Raw genomic sequence first — 16,938 nt, forward strand, 5'->3', positions numbered from 1 at the left:
CTCTCTCTCTCTCACACACACACACACACACACACACACACTACAAACTACCCACGTTGCTCACAGGTATCACTCCTGAGGCAAACCCTATAGAAATTAGTGGCATTTGCACCCTCTAAACCATGAGTAGGCAACCTAGTGCCCTCCAGATGTTTTAGACTACAACTCCCATAATTCCTGACCATTCACCATGCTGTCTGGGGCTTATGAGAGTTGTAGTCAAAAACATCTGGAACGCACCAGGTTGCCTACCCCTGCTCTAAACACATTATAAACTAGAATGCTAGCATCAATTTTATATAAGGAAATGCTTAAGGCAGACTTGCCCAACCTGGTGCCCTCCATGTGTTTTGGACTTCAGCTGCCATCAGGCCCAGCCATTAGTATGGCTAACGGTCAGGAATTCTGAGAGTTGTAGTCCAAAACATCAGGAGGGCACCAGGTTGGGGAAGGCTTGTTTAAGGTATTTCTTGCCATGAAAAAATTACATTAAAACTGCAAAGTGTCTTTTGTAAATAAAGAAAACAGCATTATATAAAATGATTAGGCCCAATGCAGATGTCACAATTTTAGTCTAAAAAACCATCATTTATCAAACCAGGAACAAGCTTCCCCCTCACCACCACCCTCTTGTGCACCTCATTTCAATAAAGATATCCTGCTTTCTTAAACCACAATTTCCTGTGACATTGAAACTGTGATTTAAGAGCTCCTACCAAACAAGAACATAACATTAGGATCAAATTCTGGTTTCATATCCCTGTTTCGAGTAAGTCCTTAAACCACTATCCTGGTTCAGCCAACGCAGGACAGTGCGGTTTAAGAAACCAGGATATCTTCCCTGATGCTGGGAATGTCAGGGAAGGGATAAGATGGGACATGTAGGCTAGACCAAGATCACAGCATCTGAACTGAGCCATACACTCACAAAGTACAAGGATCATGACAAAAAATAAAGGACTAAGTATAAACTAAAGAACAAAGTTACTCACAGTGTAGTACTTTTTAATATAGCTTCTTATATCCAAGATTAGCTTGTTGTTAATTTGCATTAGGCACTCTGAAATGTCTTCATGACATCTGCTACATGGTCGCAAACTGGCTTCAATCATCAGACCCTACAGATATAAAAGTAAAGACCAAAAAATCAACATTTGGGGCATAGGTACTGACAACTTTGCAATGTTGATCTGTAACTTCAGTAAAATATTTATTCATAATTTTGCAATAGGTCTTATGCAAGAACTCAGTTTAAAGGATAGTATCCTACCAGGTCATTACTCTAATGCAAGTTACATTGTGCTACTATAAGGGACCTCTAGTGCAACGCAATAGCTTGCACAATGAGATTCCCCCAAAAAACACATACCACAAGCAAACGCTATTGGCATTGCACTAGAGGTCCCTTACGTCAGCACAACATAATTTGTTAGTGCAATGCCATGGTAGGATAATTCCCAGGCAGTTTAAAGACAGATATTCTAAGGCAAAGTGATCTTTTTGTCTCAGTATTTTTGTTGTCATTTTAACTGCAGAGGATAAAAGTTCTTACATACCACACTAGAATGAACAGACTGAATATTGTACTGGAAGATTTACAAATTGTGTAACCAAACAGAATTTTCAGTATATCTAAACACAGATAAAATTAAACTAAGTAACTCTTCCATAATTTTAAAAAATGCACTGCAGAGCAGCAGAGTTTCATACCCCCTTCCTATCACTGCTTAAAAACCTGCACTTTTGTGATCCAAACCAACTACTCCCGCACTAACAACATTAAGCAATTCCAGGTGGAAGAGATTGCAGAGCTTGACATCCGCTCTTCTTACACTTAGCCCATCTGTAAGTTGTCAAGCCTCCATGCAATTAACTATCTTATTTACAGCTGTAATGAAACAAAGTCAAGGATTTACCAAGTATTGCTGATCTGTGCCTGCCTTTTCCTCTCACTTGCTTCCAACAACTGCTTTGTTTTGATTCAAAGAACACAGAACATCTGCTGTTTGTCCAAATTAACTTAAAATAATTACTTTTAATTTAGATAAAGAATTCATTTGCTTTAACTTTCAAGGTTTTCACTACTCTGCAGCCTGCTAATTTGCCAATAACTAGTACATGCATAACATTGCAATCGAGTTAAATAGTTGGCTCTATTTCAAGTTCTGATCCAAGGTCACAGATACATTTTTTGGCAGCACTTCTCGACAGGAATGTACCCGATGACTTTTTATGTCTGATGTACAAAGACAGCAGGAGAGATAACACAGAAGAAACTTCTATATAAAAAAGGAAGAGGGGTTTAAAAGTACAAAATAAGAACTTATAAAAATGCTCTCCTCCAATTACTTTGATTTAGGGTAACAAAATGTCACTGAACAGGCTTTATTAAATAGGCAGTTCAAAGATTAAAAATGTTGAAAAGTCTGAGAAACTCAGAGTAGTGATGCCAAAAGCACATGACAAATTCTTCTTGAGGATAGTATGATAAAGTGTATTTGACATTAATATATATAAATGCCTCTTATGGAAACATAAATAGAACTGATTCTTTTTCTACCTATAGCATCCCCTAAACAGAGAATCTGTTCTCAAAACATAATACCAAAATACTAACCGAATGATCAAAGACATTATCATAAATGTTCTCTGTCCCACACTTCGGGCAGGCAAACTTGAATCTGTCACAGTCTTTATATTTCTCTTCATCAGTGAGCTGAACTGGGCCACCCAGCAAATCATCATTCTCCTCATATTTATAATAATGGTGACAGACTTTGAACTGTGAGGGATCCAGCCCTATTAATAAGAAATATAAAGTCAAAGTCCAAAGAAAGCAATTCATCTAAGTTGACACATCAGCTTCAAATGGGAGTTGCAAAATCCAAAGTAAAACTGAATCCTCAGGATGAGGTGCTTTAAAAAAAAGAGAGTACATTTTCCAATTTTTAACCTAAGATGAAGATCTGAGTAACATGAAGAAATTACTTATCTTTTCACACAAAATTGCTTTATAAATAAAACAGGCACAGTGCATTATCTATCATGGGGATGCAATAGAACATTTTGTTTATGAAGATGCTACTCCTAGAGAACAGCTTTATTGCTATTTTCTAAGGTTACACAGAGAATATTTGAATAAAACTGTGCATCTTTATTAGGAAAGTCTTTAAAGCAGAATGGCATCATTAAAATGAGAGAGAATATAAAAATCCCATTAAATGAAACCTGGTTGTACTGCTATTACACACTCCTTCAAGACTGTACACAACTGCCAACTCAGACTTCAATGCAGTGGTCGATTTCATTTTGGCTCAGTGGTTAACAGCATGTAGGTTTCAATCTAATGCAGTCATTAAAATTCAGCAGCAGCATTTAATAAGTCCGAATTGGAGGCAAGAAGCACTTCTGGTTACCAGAAGCCAGAAAGTTTAAGAAATATGAGCAACTCAAACATAAACTGCACCCCCCCACACACACAATTATTTGTTATTATACTAATGTGTCTTGCATTTAGAGATAAATTTTAAGCAGCAGGTTAGATCAAAGATCTCAAGTAAAGGTTACTAATTTAATAGACAAGCATACAGAAAAAGAATTTGGTTGGGTGTCATTAGAATTATTATGCAACACAAACATCATTTTCAGGAGCAAAAGAAGCCTTGCAAAATGCTCACCTCAATACAGTTTGGTAACGTATTTTATTTAAAACATTCCATTTGGAATAGCAAGGGAGTTGAATTTATCAATAAGGAATAAAAAATATGGAATGCTTTTTGCAGTATAAAGAACATTAACCTGCACACACAGCGCACCTTGATCAAACAAGTCAGTTCAATAAGTTATGTATTTTAGTTTAATTCATTTACTCCGGTGATCCTTTGGTTTTAATAACATTAATTCCAGTCGAAGTTTAGAAACATACAATTGGTGAAACAATATTTCAACATCTTGCCTTTCTTAAAATAAGTGTTCAACATTCAACTAGAACTATTTGATACATTCATTTTGACTGCAAGCCACAAACTATCACTGCTGGAACAGTCCTAAAGTACTCTCCAAACATATCACTATGACTTCTGATACTATTCTGGAGTGGTTGATGGATGGAAGTCTTGAGAAATGATACCTATTTTACTCATACCGATTTTAGCTACTTAATGCTTTAGAAGGTCATTGCCATAAGAAATATTATCTAATTTGGCTTCTTGAAAATAGTACTTTTAGTAAATGGCTAGAAATTATGATCAACTATTTATGACACAACATTTTAGTAGAATAAGCATATGAAAAAAGTTCTATACACTACAGCAGAAGGGTGCTAGAAGAAAAGTTATTGAAAATAATATTCTATCATATATTATATCATGTTAGATTTTATTAGAAAAGGGGTGAAATTCTTGAATTATATTTAAAAAGTAACTATTAACTGTTCTCTTTTTTCCTCCCTTCCTGCTGTACCATAGAAATATTTTCTGATATACTCTTTGTCATTTGAAAACTGTAACATCTTATTTTGGTCTAGAAAGATTCCAGTTTTGACTTCCTTTAGGTCTTAAAGAAATAACATTTCAACTGAATTAAGTTTTCTTAAAACTTATAATGCTATTTATATAATACTGAACAACAATGAAGGTTATTATACTTTGTTATGTTATTTAGTAGCATTACATCTCAAAAAAGGAAATATTGGGACTGGAAATAAACAGAGGTAAAGGTAAGCCTTCTGCCTCTATTAACAAGAAGATTAGATACAGACTTATATACTAGCACTCTACTAAAATCAGTGGGGCTCCATCAATAGCAATTTGCACTAGCTTTCACTTTAGCATTAATAATTATTTTGTGTGGAAACAACCCACACAACTGCGATCCTGATTCAGTAATGCATTTAATGTATTGAAACCTACAGTAAGCCAATAGAATTAAGAGGCATAATTTCAAATAAATATCTAGATGAACAACACTGTATTTTGTTCCACAGATTATTCCTTGGTTCAATTAATACACTTCTGAACATTTGTTTACAGAATTTTTGCAGAAGTGAAAATGTCTTGATAAAATAATGGTAGCTGGCAGTACATATCAAATAGGTAATACATGCTTATGGGAGGGAAGTCCCAAATGTCTTGTTTAACCTCTCTTGCTTATGTGTGAATTTGTCAAAATTACTTCTCCGTTATTTTCTCACATACAGGCATTTTACAATTAACTGAGTTCTAATTCCCCAAATTAAGTATAAAGACAGAAAAATCTTAGCTCACAACTCCTATCTCATTTTAAAAACCATTACATTCTATTAACAGCAATAATAACCTAATTTAATCATAATTTGATTACGCCTTGGGGGGAAATGTAAAAAATGTAAAGTTTCCACTATTGCGTAATAATAGTAAGGTTAATTATAATATTTATGTTTAAAGTTTTGCAGTAATATTTTGTACATAAAATTTCCTAGTAGAAAAGTCTCAGTTGGTAGGATAATTAGGTGCATTTCAAATGTATTTATTTTAATAAGCAACGTCCCCCTCCCCCCAAAAAATCTACTTCGATCTAACTTGAGAGCTATGCAACTTAATCTCACCCTTGCAGCTTAATTCATGAAAGCTTTTGAGAAATAAAAGGAAAATGGTGTCTAGCGCTGCCACCTAGAGGTTTCAGATCTAATTCTCTTTTTCAATTGCATTTTAGTGACCAGTTTAATATCACTCTGCTGGACTCTAATTACTTAGGCCACAATCATTCAGCTCTATAAACATTTTTCACTAGCTAAATATTTCTTAAACATATTTAAAAGCTGCAGATTTTGCAAACAAATTACAAGAATTTAGATAGCGGAAATAAAATTGGTTACATTTATTTGGCTAAAGTTCAAAGATCAACGAAGTTCTGTAGCTTTTCTGAAATGAAAAGCTCCAGACAGAGCCACTCTCTGAAAGAAGCAATCTGTCACTATTCTGGTGTCTGAAGAAAGTCTTGATCCACTGACTTATAGACCTGGTTCGGACAATCATCATAGGCTAAATAAGCCATGATGGCTTCTTTAAGCTGAAGCATGTGCAGGTACAATTTGCTTAATCACCTGCCCAGCTTGTCATGTCATCTGAATCTGAGCAGCATGGCTTATCTGAGGGGGAAACAACCCTCAAATAACCCACAGGGTGTTGTTGGGTTATTTGAGGGTTGTTTCGTCCTCGAACAAGGCATGCTGCCCAGGTTTGAACGACATGACAAGCTGCAGCAGGGCAGGTGATTATGCAAATCGCACCCGGCACACACCACGGTTTAAACAAGCCACCGTGGCTTGTTTAGCCTATGATGATTGTGCGAACCGGCAAAAGTTAAGATTAACAGCCGTGTCCGGGTTCGGATGACACAGCAGAGGAGGAAAAATGCCAGAGGAGGTGGGGGGAGCATGCATGCACAGGGGAGGCTGGGCTTATTCTCGTTACTGTGAAACCATGGTTTAGTACTATGTCTTTAATTTCTTTATATATTCTGATCAACAGACTGGTTTGGAAATAACATTAAACCATAGCTTAGAGTTCTATGTGAACCAGTCTACTAAGTCTTAATTGTCGGAATATATAAAGCAATAAGGCAAATGGTTTTAAAGGATGTCCTGGTCTGTCCTGCAACACCAGGTTTAGCAGACAAGGAAATTCTAAACTGAAAAGCATTCCCTAAAGCAAAATAATCCATTGAAAAGTTGAAATTGATACATTCAACATGGACAAATGGAAAATATCATCTAGGATGCACAGTATACTAAGAGAGCAATCCTATGTCCACTCGACACTGGATTCTTCAATTCCTGGCTCCGAGGTCATAGATAGGGCTCTGAGCTTGGAGCCAGGAAACCATGCTCCCTTCCCCCTTGTACCTGGCATGGAGAGAACCACGCTAGCTGCTTCTCTGCACTTGTAAAATGGACTGTGGAGATGGGGAGAAGGGGGCTTTCTCGAGAGAGGGGAGGAGATGGGGGTGGCAGTTCTACGATATTTCCTATAGCCGTTCCAGCCTCCTGCTCCTGGAGCCTCTACTAGATGAGCAAAATCACCCATCTAGCTAAAATGTAGACAGGTAGGTGCAATGCTCCTCCCTCTCTGCATAGGATACTCGTAGGTCTCCGAGTTTGGGGGCTTACGAGTACCCAGGGCACAACACATAGGAATGTGCCCTTATAGCAAGAATGGGAATTCACAGGAAATGTCAAATGAGCAATCTGCCCAACAAGTTATTAAAAATCAGCACAATTACTCTCAGAGCGCTCTTATCCCAGAACAACTATCTGCAAAGTATTTCTTCAAAAGAGTGCACTATCGGAAGTGCACTATAGAGAGAAACTCACAAGTGTATTGACTGAATACCACACAGCAGCTGTCCATTGGATACTTACCCCACAAATGTGGCTATTGTACCTGCTTACTTCTCTCCCTACCTATGACAAAAAAAGCCATGCTACACTAAATGGCTCACTTTCCAAGGGCTTATAACCCAGGAGCATATCTTTCTTAAGGTATATGGATAAAGTGAATTTGAAGTATTCCTTAAGGAATCCTTAAAATGAAACAATGACTTTCCTGAAATATTGAATCCTAACCAAGTAGGCTTGTTTAGAACAGTGCTCCAACATTATTGGTTATGACAATTGATCATTTCCCTTGAATGCATGCACTTGTTTTCCTGAGGATGAGTGATAGAACAATGGCAGCTTTATATCCCAAGATTTTGGGACAGAGCTAACTTTTAGTATCTATCTATCTATCTATCTATCTATCTATCTATCATAATAAAAAAGGATATGTGCTTTCCTCTTGGTTCACCTGTCCATCCATCCATCAGCACCATAGCGCCAAGACCATGAAACCTAGCCACCTGACATTTCGTATGCATGCTAAGGGGACCCTAGGGGTTGACAGCTTCGGGTTCTTTTATTTTAAAAACGCACTGATTTAAATTAATGTAAATGTATCCATATTGTTGAAGCCTGCAGTAACATCTTCAGCCACTGGGGCAAACTTCTATAACCAGCACATAGCTTTGCTTTGCAGTCCATGCAGTCTGAAGCCATGAGGCTGAGGGACAGAGTTATATGCCTGCCCCCTCCCCCTGCTGTGGAGCACCCCCACTCAGGGGAATGGACATACCTCTCCCTCAGGAGGCTATAGGGGTACATCATGGCCAGGCTGATGCCTAAGGGTGCCAGGAGACATGGCTTCACTCAGACTTGGTGGGCACAATGTGTCCTACGCTGATACCTACACAACTTTGCTTCAGACCTACAGAGAACATTCTGTGAAAAATAAAATAATTTCCTGTCAGGAAGCCTTGGGTATAGCACACTAAGGGCTATAGATAGCCCACTGTTGTGGAAAAGCCCCCCTCAGGGGAAGGCATAGGCTGTACTTATGAGTGCCAGTAGGCATGGGTTCACTCAAATAGGGCAGGCACAATGCTGCATAAGTTTCCATGAAGGCTTTGCTGTATCACACTAAGGACTACTTCAACTTGTACAAAGGATAGGGTTAGTCAACCTCCTGACTACTGTAGGGCAGCCTCCGCTCAGGGGAATGGAGTGGACAGACCCCTCCATTAGGGGGGTGATGGGGAACAGCGCGGCAGGGGCTGTGCCTAGGAGTGCCAGTGCGCAAGCCTTCACTCAGATGAAGCTGTCACAACGTGTCCACCTCTGACAGCTGTAGAAGTTTGCTTGCAGCCTTCACTGTATCATAAGGGCTATTCCCACTTGTGCAAAGCCAGGTACATTCACTAGTAATAATAAAAGAGGATGAGTATCCGTCCACCCATCTGTCAGTGTCAGAGCTCCCAGACTAGACAGCTGAAATCTAGACCCCTGAAACTTGGTATTTATACTAAGGGATGTGCACCTCGGGGTTATTTTTTTAAAAAAAACTTATGAATTTTAATTACATTTAAATGTGTCCATATGGGTGAAGTCTGCAATAACATTTTCAGTCACTAGGGGCAGACTTCCCTAACCAGTGCATAGCTTTGCAATTGGATACAGTTTGAAGCTGTGAGATTAGTAGGACAAGGGTCAGAATTATAGGCTTGCCCACTCCCCTGCTGTGGGGCAGTCCTCCCTCAAGGGAATGGAGTAGACAGACCTGTTCCTGAGGGGGGCTCTGGGGTGCACCATGGTAGGGGCTGCGCCTAGGGCTGCCAGCAGGCATGCCTACCCTCAGACAGGGCGGGAGCAATGTGTCCAACTCTGACAGTTGGTAACTTTGCTTGAAGGTTTTGCTGAATCAAACTAAGGGCTATTCTAACCTGTGCAAAGCTGGGCCCTTCTGCTAGTAAGTAATGAGACAAGCCTCACCATCACTATCTCCGTGAAAAGTACAAAGCTGCACTTGGTCCACAGCCAAAACAATTATGTTTTTATTGTTGTTTCGTATCTTGCTTTGTATTTTATTGTTAGCTACCTTGAGCACTGAGCAGGGGTTGGACTTGATGACCTAAATAGCCCCTTGCAACTCTACGATTCTATGGTTTGGTGGTGTCAACTCCAGGGGACTGCCTGTCAAAAAAGTACTAATTACTAATAAGTAATTAGAAAATAAATACCAGCCTCCGATACTTACCAAGCCATGCTGCGATAAGGACTGAATCAATTCCATCTATGGGTTCACAGATACGAGCAACTACTGGATGAATCTGTTGTGACAGATAGTACTGCGTATCAATAGCAAGATTTGCTTGTTTTTTCAATTGTTCTGGAGCATATGCTCTCTGGCTGGCACTCAGATTTGATCCATCCTACACAAATAAGAGACAAAAGATAGGTGAACTCACTGGCATGGGTATGGAAGCTTATGTTTTTTCTTCATTTAAAAAAGTAGACATATGTTAGTATTGCGGACAAATAAATAAATACTGTATTTATCTCCAAAGACTGTATTCATAAGCAAAATTTTGTTACATCAAAATTGCTTTAGATTTGTTTTGTTTTTAAGGGTAGACAAAGAATATTATTTAGGGGAAAAAAAGTTTGAATATTTTTACCTGACAGATAACATATGACACGGTATCTCCAGCTTTCAGCTTTCTACCCTCTTGAGAATTTATCCACAGGGCAACATGAACATGAGGTAGGCTTTTTTTGTCTGGGTAATCTTGTGGATCCTTTGTCAATGCCTATGGATCAAAGAAAGGGAATACTGAAGTGAACATGCTGTTTGAGTTACTGCAACATTAAAAAGGTAGTACCAGCACTCTCAAAGATATTGACTAGGCTCAGCCGACACAATAAGCCATGGTGGGTTGTGAGCCTTGTTTGTGTCAGCATGGCTTACTGTCACATCCAAACCCAGCACGGATGATTCAGCATAGTCTGTTAACCACACACAAGCACCCTGAGAACTCATGGCTTGTTGTTGGGTTATTCAGGGTGGCTTGGTCTCAGGGTGGCTTGTCCCGACATCCAACCCAGCACTGTGGCTTCAGCATGGCTTGTTGGAAAGGCCTACAGAGCCGCCTGGCATGAGTGGCAAAAAAAAACCCTGCCTCTCTGCGCAATCTCGCTTTCCCCTAATCTGCCCAGCAACAGTGTGCCAAAGTCCCAGCTCCGTCCTCACTCCTCCCTCCCTTCTACAGTTTCATCGGCACTTCAGCATAGGCTGTGCTCGCTTTTCCCACCCGCTTGAAAAGCACAATCTTTGCCCTGCCCACCCCCACCGCTTTCACGGACGCCACTTGCCTTAGTGGGTCACTTTTACTCCCCTGCTACTCTTGAGCCACCACCCCATCTGGTGAATCAGAAGCAGTAAGATACAGCAACCCCCAAACCCAAAACCCATTTCCAACATAACCTTCATTTGTCTTACACAGGTTATACACGGTCTCTGCTTCCCCTAGCTGGTTACTTTTACACCCAACCTGGCATGGGAACTGTGCGGCTCCCCCCGCCCTCCTTCAGTTTAGTGCTTCCTTAGAAAGCCTGTTTTGCCCTGTGAACTGAATTCTTATCTTGAGTTAACATCCTTGAAGGAGGCTGCTATCCTGCCCCACGTAGTTGTGTCTTCCTTGCACCCTGTCTCAAACCAAGCTGCAATAGAAGCCTTGTGAAATGGCTGTAGTCACATCTGAAAGTACAGAAGTACTCCCCAACACCTCTTTTCCCACGTCCTCCTCCATACTGTGGCTTTCCACCCTAGTCAACTGTCCCAAAGTCTAACACCCAGTCCATCCTGACTCCCTTTTTGGTGCGTGGGAACAAGCAGGCTAGTACCTGCCCCGCTGCAGAGCACGTCAGCTGATAGACCAGTCTATAGACCCCTCTGAAATACTCCTAGTCGCTGTGGCAGGCACGTTCATCCAAAGGCTAGGGAAGATCCCTGGAATGGAGGATGAGGATTACACTGCTTCACTATTCTCTCCTGCTCCCTCTCCTCTCACACGAGCATCATAGGAGACGGACGTACCGCCACCAGTGGCACCGTCTGAGTACAGGCTGCCCAACAGCTGCAGAGCCAGAGCCAGAGCATCCATCCTAAATTCTGGTCCGATGAAGTTGGAGTATTTATCAATCTGTGGGGCAGTCCAGAGGCACAGGAACGTTTTAAAACCTGCAGACACGAGACCTTGTTCCCTGGTTTTCTGAGCAGTTGACATGCAGCGGTTTCGCACACACACCCTTGCAGTGCAAGAAGCTGCACAGCTTGAAGAAGTTTGAAGAAATCACCACATACAACAAGCGCTTTTATGGCAAGCTGGTGCCTATGGTGCTTGACAGGAAGGATGTTACTCCTGGTTATACCTCTGGCAGCAGGATTCCTTTGCAACACCCTGAGAGAGCCAGGCATCATCCCATGAAGTCCCCAGAAAGTGCCACCCCAACTCCAGGCACGTTAAAACACCTGTCCACATGGAGAGAGGGTGTCAGCAGGATGGTGCACCCACCAGTTTCAAGTACTCCAAAGCAGCACAGGTTCCCATCTGCTACTGTCTCCTGTCCACCTGAAGCTGCACCACCCCAAAAGGTGCTCTCCACCACAGTATGCCCTAAGTGTCCTTCTCTGTTGCCCCTGCAAGCTGCCCGTTCTACATCTGGGACAAGTTCCCCAACTACCTACTCCTCAAGTACAAGCACCCAACAGACTTTCTTGCCATGCTGACAAAAGTTTCTTTGGCTTCAAAACCACCCTCCACAATGCAATGTCATGTCCCGGATGCTCCCTCTACTGCAAAGGATGTAGGCACTGTCATCTGGCAGGTAGTGTGGCATACATTCCCACGGGAAATGCAGTCTGAGCTCTACCACCCCGGGGAAGAGATGGAAGTTTAAAGTGAAGAAGGAGTTCATTTTCCACCTGTATCTCTGTGCCACCTTACCCAGGAAGAGGAAGAGCAGTGCGCGCAGCAAACCTTAACAGATCTAGACGATCTGGTGGTGCTGTCTCTTGCTCATACTGGAGGCCTTTCTCCCCAAGTGCAGATCAATCCTGACAGAACAGTTCTTCCAGAATTAGCTGCAGTGGACAGTTGCAAATTCTCCCACCACAAACATGAATTCCAGCACCTCTTTGCAGAATTCAGCAACCCAACCGTCAACAGCTACCCAGCAGAGGAGGGAGGGGAGGAGTTGGCTGAAATGGAATATGCACCTCTGGAAGAGCGGCCTCAACAGCCAGTGGGGGAGCTGGCACTAGGAGCATCAGAGTCTGCCAAAGAAAGGCAGGAGGAGCCCAAGGGTCCACTTAGTAAGGTCCAGAGCACAGCATGTGTTTGCAATAAACTGAACACCGACTGTGTGCAGCTTGCTTGGGACTTGGTGCAAGCCAATGAAGCACCCAGTGAAGAAACCTTTCAACTTTTCAAGGACTTGAACAGGGAGGAGAGCTAGTGGACAACTCCTGACAGTTTGGTCAACACGGAGCATAGCCAACAGCATCTGCAGCATGGGAACTTGACCCATGATGGGATGGAAGTCTCTGATTGCATTTTTGAGTGAGTCATGGGGGAACAGACTACCATCCTGGACCGGCAGACCAAAGTTCTCCATATGTTAGCAGTAGCTGTTCAAGAGGCTCCTCCAGGTCCACAGCTGCACCCCACATCCCATCCATTCCAGTATGAAAAACGCCAGCCGTTCCTGCCACCTACCACTCATGGCCAGAATCATGCCCATGTGCCTCTGATACACCACCTGCCAGGGGTTGCTCTGCAGCACTATTTCTCCCTCAATCAGTTCTTCAAGTCACTGATTTATACTTTGTGAACCGCCCAGAGAGCTTCAGCTACGGGGCGGTATAGAAATAGAATAAATGAACAAATGATCCTGTAGATCCAAGAACACATCATGATGTACCTGCTCAAAGGCAGGCGCATCATGGGTGTGGAGCAGAGGCACATGCATCAGGACAGCATTCCCAAGAAGAGGGGAGGAACCAGGGCAGAGGGCAGCCTCAGATTAACCCTCCCCCTACAGCTTCCCCCATGCTTGCTCCTGCATCTGAGCTTCTCCTCTACCTTTCCCCTCTACCATGCCCCAGCAAAACAATCCATCCCAGTTAAAAAAAGAAGTTAGAAATGACATTACAGATGTTGGCATTCAACCTGGGCTACCTCCCGCTCAGCAACACCTTCGGCGTGGGGAAATCAACTACCTGTGAAGTTTTCAGAGAAACCATACACATCCTGAAAGTACGCTGATTACCTAGCAGACGTAATCAGTGTTGGGAGCCTGAGGAAAAACATGTAAATCTTCTGCGCACTTGGCTTCTCACGTGCAATACGCACACTTGGTTCTTCACACATGAGAATTTTAGCTCATGAGGGGCATGGCCCTGAATTCTACGATTGAAAGTGTTTCTATAGCATGGTACTGCAGGCTACTGTGGATGCAAAGGGCAGGTTTATGTTTATGTAGGCATGGCACTGCCATCTTCTGGAATTCACCTGTTGCAGACAAGCTTGGCACAGGGAGGTTCTTCTGCAGCCCACCTGCCAGGCCTCCCAGCCTGAATGGCCTCCCAGTGCACGCCCTCATCCTTGACGACCTTAACGACCAGGCTGCCAAACTTCAACTGTGGCTCATGGTGTCATACTGTGCTTTGGGGACACCTAAAAAAAGTATCCTACAACTACTACCACAGCAGGGCAAGACTGCCTGTGGAGCAAGCGTTTGGGCACCTGAAAGCTCGATGGTGTGCCCTGTACACCCTTTCTGGATGAGGAATAAGACCTAGTTCCAAATGTAACTGTTGTGTGTTGCATCCTACACAACATCTGCAAATCCAGGGATGACGTGTTCCTGCAGGACAATCCCCAGCTGCCCAGGCCAGGTGCAGATAGCCATGCTGTCTCCCTGGATCCCTGACAAGAGCAGCCTGCTCCGCACCCTCTGAATCCCGTTTGCTACAGTCTTCTGCTGTGAAGATTGAGAAATCCACTCTGCTATAACCAAGTACATCTGGGACCATTATGCTTGGGAGTAAAAGTAACCTGCTAAGACAAACGGGGAAGGAGGGCGAAGGATCGCTGGTAAAAGCATCAGGGGGGAAATATTTACACTGACTAACTCCAACGAATTTCCATCGACAGCCAGGGCAAAACAAAACACACCAGGCACACTCAGCAGACCAGTGGCAGAAAGGTTTTTGCAGCAATGTCACAGCCATCCCTGCAAAGACTACTGGGATAGACATGTGCTGTGAAGGCTCCTGGGATACATGCTGGGTGGGGGTTGGAGGACTAAGGCGAGAACAAGCCACGAGAAGCCACAGAGCACCAAATTGTCTGTTAGGAGTAATTCAATCTGATGCCAAGAAGTCAAGGGAAAGATCTATCTAAGAACTTCTATGTTGCTGAGATCTAAATGGACAATACTTCTGCTAACTAGGTAGAGTTGGTCTGGGAGTTAAAGGGAAGGCTACTCCCCTTATCCTTGGGAGTTGAGCCTGCCTAAACATAAGTGAGGGCACTTTCCCAAACATTAAGACTGCCTCACCCCACGACTACGGAAGAACTTAAGATCAGACCAAAGACCTATCTTGTGTCCACTTCCCTTCATTTGAATGCGGGTCTAAGGGGCTTTTAACCAGAGATGTGGTGTACACTCCGTGGATGTATGCTCTATGTTCTTATTAAAATATAGAATAGCTAGAATGGGGAACCCAACTTAAACACTAATTCAAAATTTATAAAAACAAAGACTTTTCTTTTAAACAGAGATTTGTTCTGAAAACACACCCATGCCCGTTCATTACAACCGAGAAAAATGACTTGGTTAGTATACCTACCCCTAGCACAAGGGCCACTATACCAGTTCTACCAGGCCTGACTTACTTGAAATTGATAGATTTAGGAGAAAAGGAAAAGAAATAGGGCAGAAGCAAGCAGCTATAATGAACCATCTTCAGAGGAGGGATTTCACTTCCTGGCTGAGTGACAAAAACTAGAAAATATACTATAGGCACAGACTACCCTTGGATTTCTCAGCTTTAGGTCCAAATTCAAACACAGGGCATTAACCACAAGTCGCTCTGGCCTTGTTGGCAAAAAGCGAAACCACGTTTGTCCACAGAAATCCAAAATAATGGTATTTGGATGGACAACAATGGGGAGACAAATGGAGGCTAAGTAGTTATTAGGAACCATGGAGCCAACACAATTTTGGTTAAAAACAGATTAAGATGGACAGCTTTGCCAATGGGGTTTCTCCCATAGAGTTTTCAATTAAATTCAAAAATTATACATTCAGCTTGAGCTGCTTCTCAGTGCTTTATACTCCCTGCAGGACCTATTCCACATTTGGCCTCAGAAGTGACAACTCACATGCATAAAGTCCAGTCTCCTACTAGGCACAAGAATGGTTGTATAGAGCTGGCAGGTTGTTCTGCATTATGTGTGGAACCCAGCTCTGGGCTCAACAGGGCATATTACCAGGGGGTAAAGCTTTCTCTCGGAGTATATGAGGCAAATGGATCTTTATGGGGCAAAAAAGGAAGAGCCCCTGGCCCTGGAAACATGGGGCAGGCACGAAAGTCATAGAATCATAGAATAGTAGGGTTGGAAGGGGCCTACAAGGCCATCGAGTCCAACCCCCTGCTCAGTGCAGAAGTAGAGCAGGGCATCAGTCCTAGGGAAGAGACACCAGGTGCAACAGTAAAAGTTAACTGGACCCCAAGTTATTCTCAGAGCTGAAACACACCAACGTGAGGGATGCCCAAACTGACAAACTGTTACTTTTTAAATCCCATTTTGTTGTGCGCCTGAAAACCTTCCTTGTTTACTTTCCCCATAAAATCATCTGTTTTTTGTAACTATGTGTCAGTGTGATTGCTGGAACCCATCAGGGTTAGAAAAGAGGTTACTAACACTGAACTGCATTCAGCACTTGCCTTCAGTCCTGATTATACAGATAAGCTACTGAGTTATAAATTCATTACAGTTTCTTACCCCTTGATTATTTTTTCATCTAACTGGCTACACAGCACAGCACAGCACAGTATCTAGAGCAAAAGGTGTCATTAAGGATACTCAGATGGTGCTTGACCTCCCCTGTAACAGTCTAATCCAACATTCCATTTCTAAAAGTGGCCAACCAGAAGCCTATAGGAGCTTTATCCTCCATGAATTTGCCTACTCCCCTTTTAAAGCTTTCTAAGTCAGGTGGCCATCACCACATCTTAAGGAAGCACATTCCATAGTTTAATTATGTACCATAATTGAATCATACTTATGTACCGTAATTGAATCATACTATTCTATGATTCTACTATGTGTAGTATTTCCTTTTGTGTGTTCTAAATCCCCACCATTAGAATAAGTATCAATGGCTACTAGTCATGATGGCTATTATATTACCTCCAGTATCAGGCAGTGCTTATGTCCTGCTTGTGGGCTTAAGAACATAAGAACTATCATGCTGGAGCAGACCAAGGATCCATCTAGTCTAGCATTCTGTTCACA

General features: G+C 42.3%; 1 protein-coding gene across 10 annotated transcripts in view; it reads right to left on the reverse strand.

Annotated features, from left to right (window-relative positions):
- The window catches only part of POLA1 (DNA polymerase alpha 1, catalytic subunit), a 312,738-nt gene that overhangs the window by 181,714 nt on the left and 114,086 nt on the right, over window positions 1-16,938 (reverse strand). For all 10 annotated transcript variants that reach the window (XR_014789154.1, XR_014789153.1, XM_084843986.1 and 7 more), the window contains 4 exons: window positions 10,030-10,161; window positions 9,609-9,783; window positions 2,618-2,799; window positions 993-1,118 (listed from right to left, as the gene is read on the reverse strand). Coding sequence is in view for 8 of the 10 variants with exons in the window: in XM_084843986.1 (XP_084700112.1) it covers window positions 993-1,118; window positions 2,618-2,799; window positions 9,609-9,783; window positions 10,030-10,161 (615 nt within the window). In the remaining 2 variants the exon portion in view is untranslated. The remainder of the gene's footprint in view (window positions 1-992; window positions 1,119-2,617; window positions 2,800-9,608; window positions 9,784-10,029; window positions 10,162-16,938) is intronic.

Source organism: Heloderma suspectum, chromosome 3 (assembly GCF_057233095.1).
Source record: "Heloderma suspectum isolate Gila_16-S chromosome 3, 16-S_ref, whole genome shotgun sequence".
Taxonomy (NCBI): domain Eukaryota; kingdom Metazoa; phylum Chordata; class Lepidosauria; order Squamata; family Helodermatidae; genus Heloderma; species Heloderma suspectum.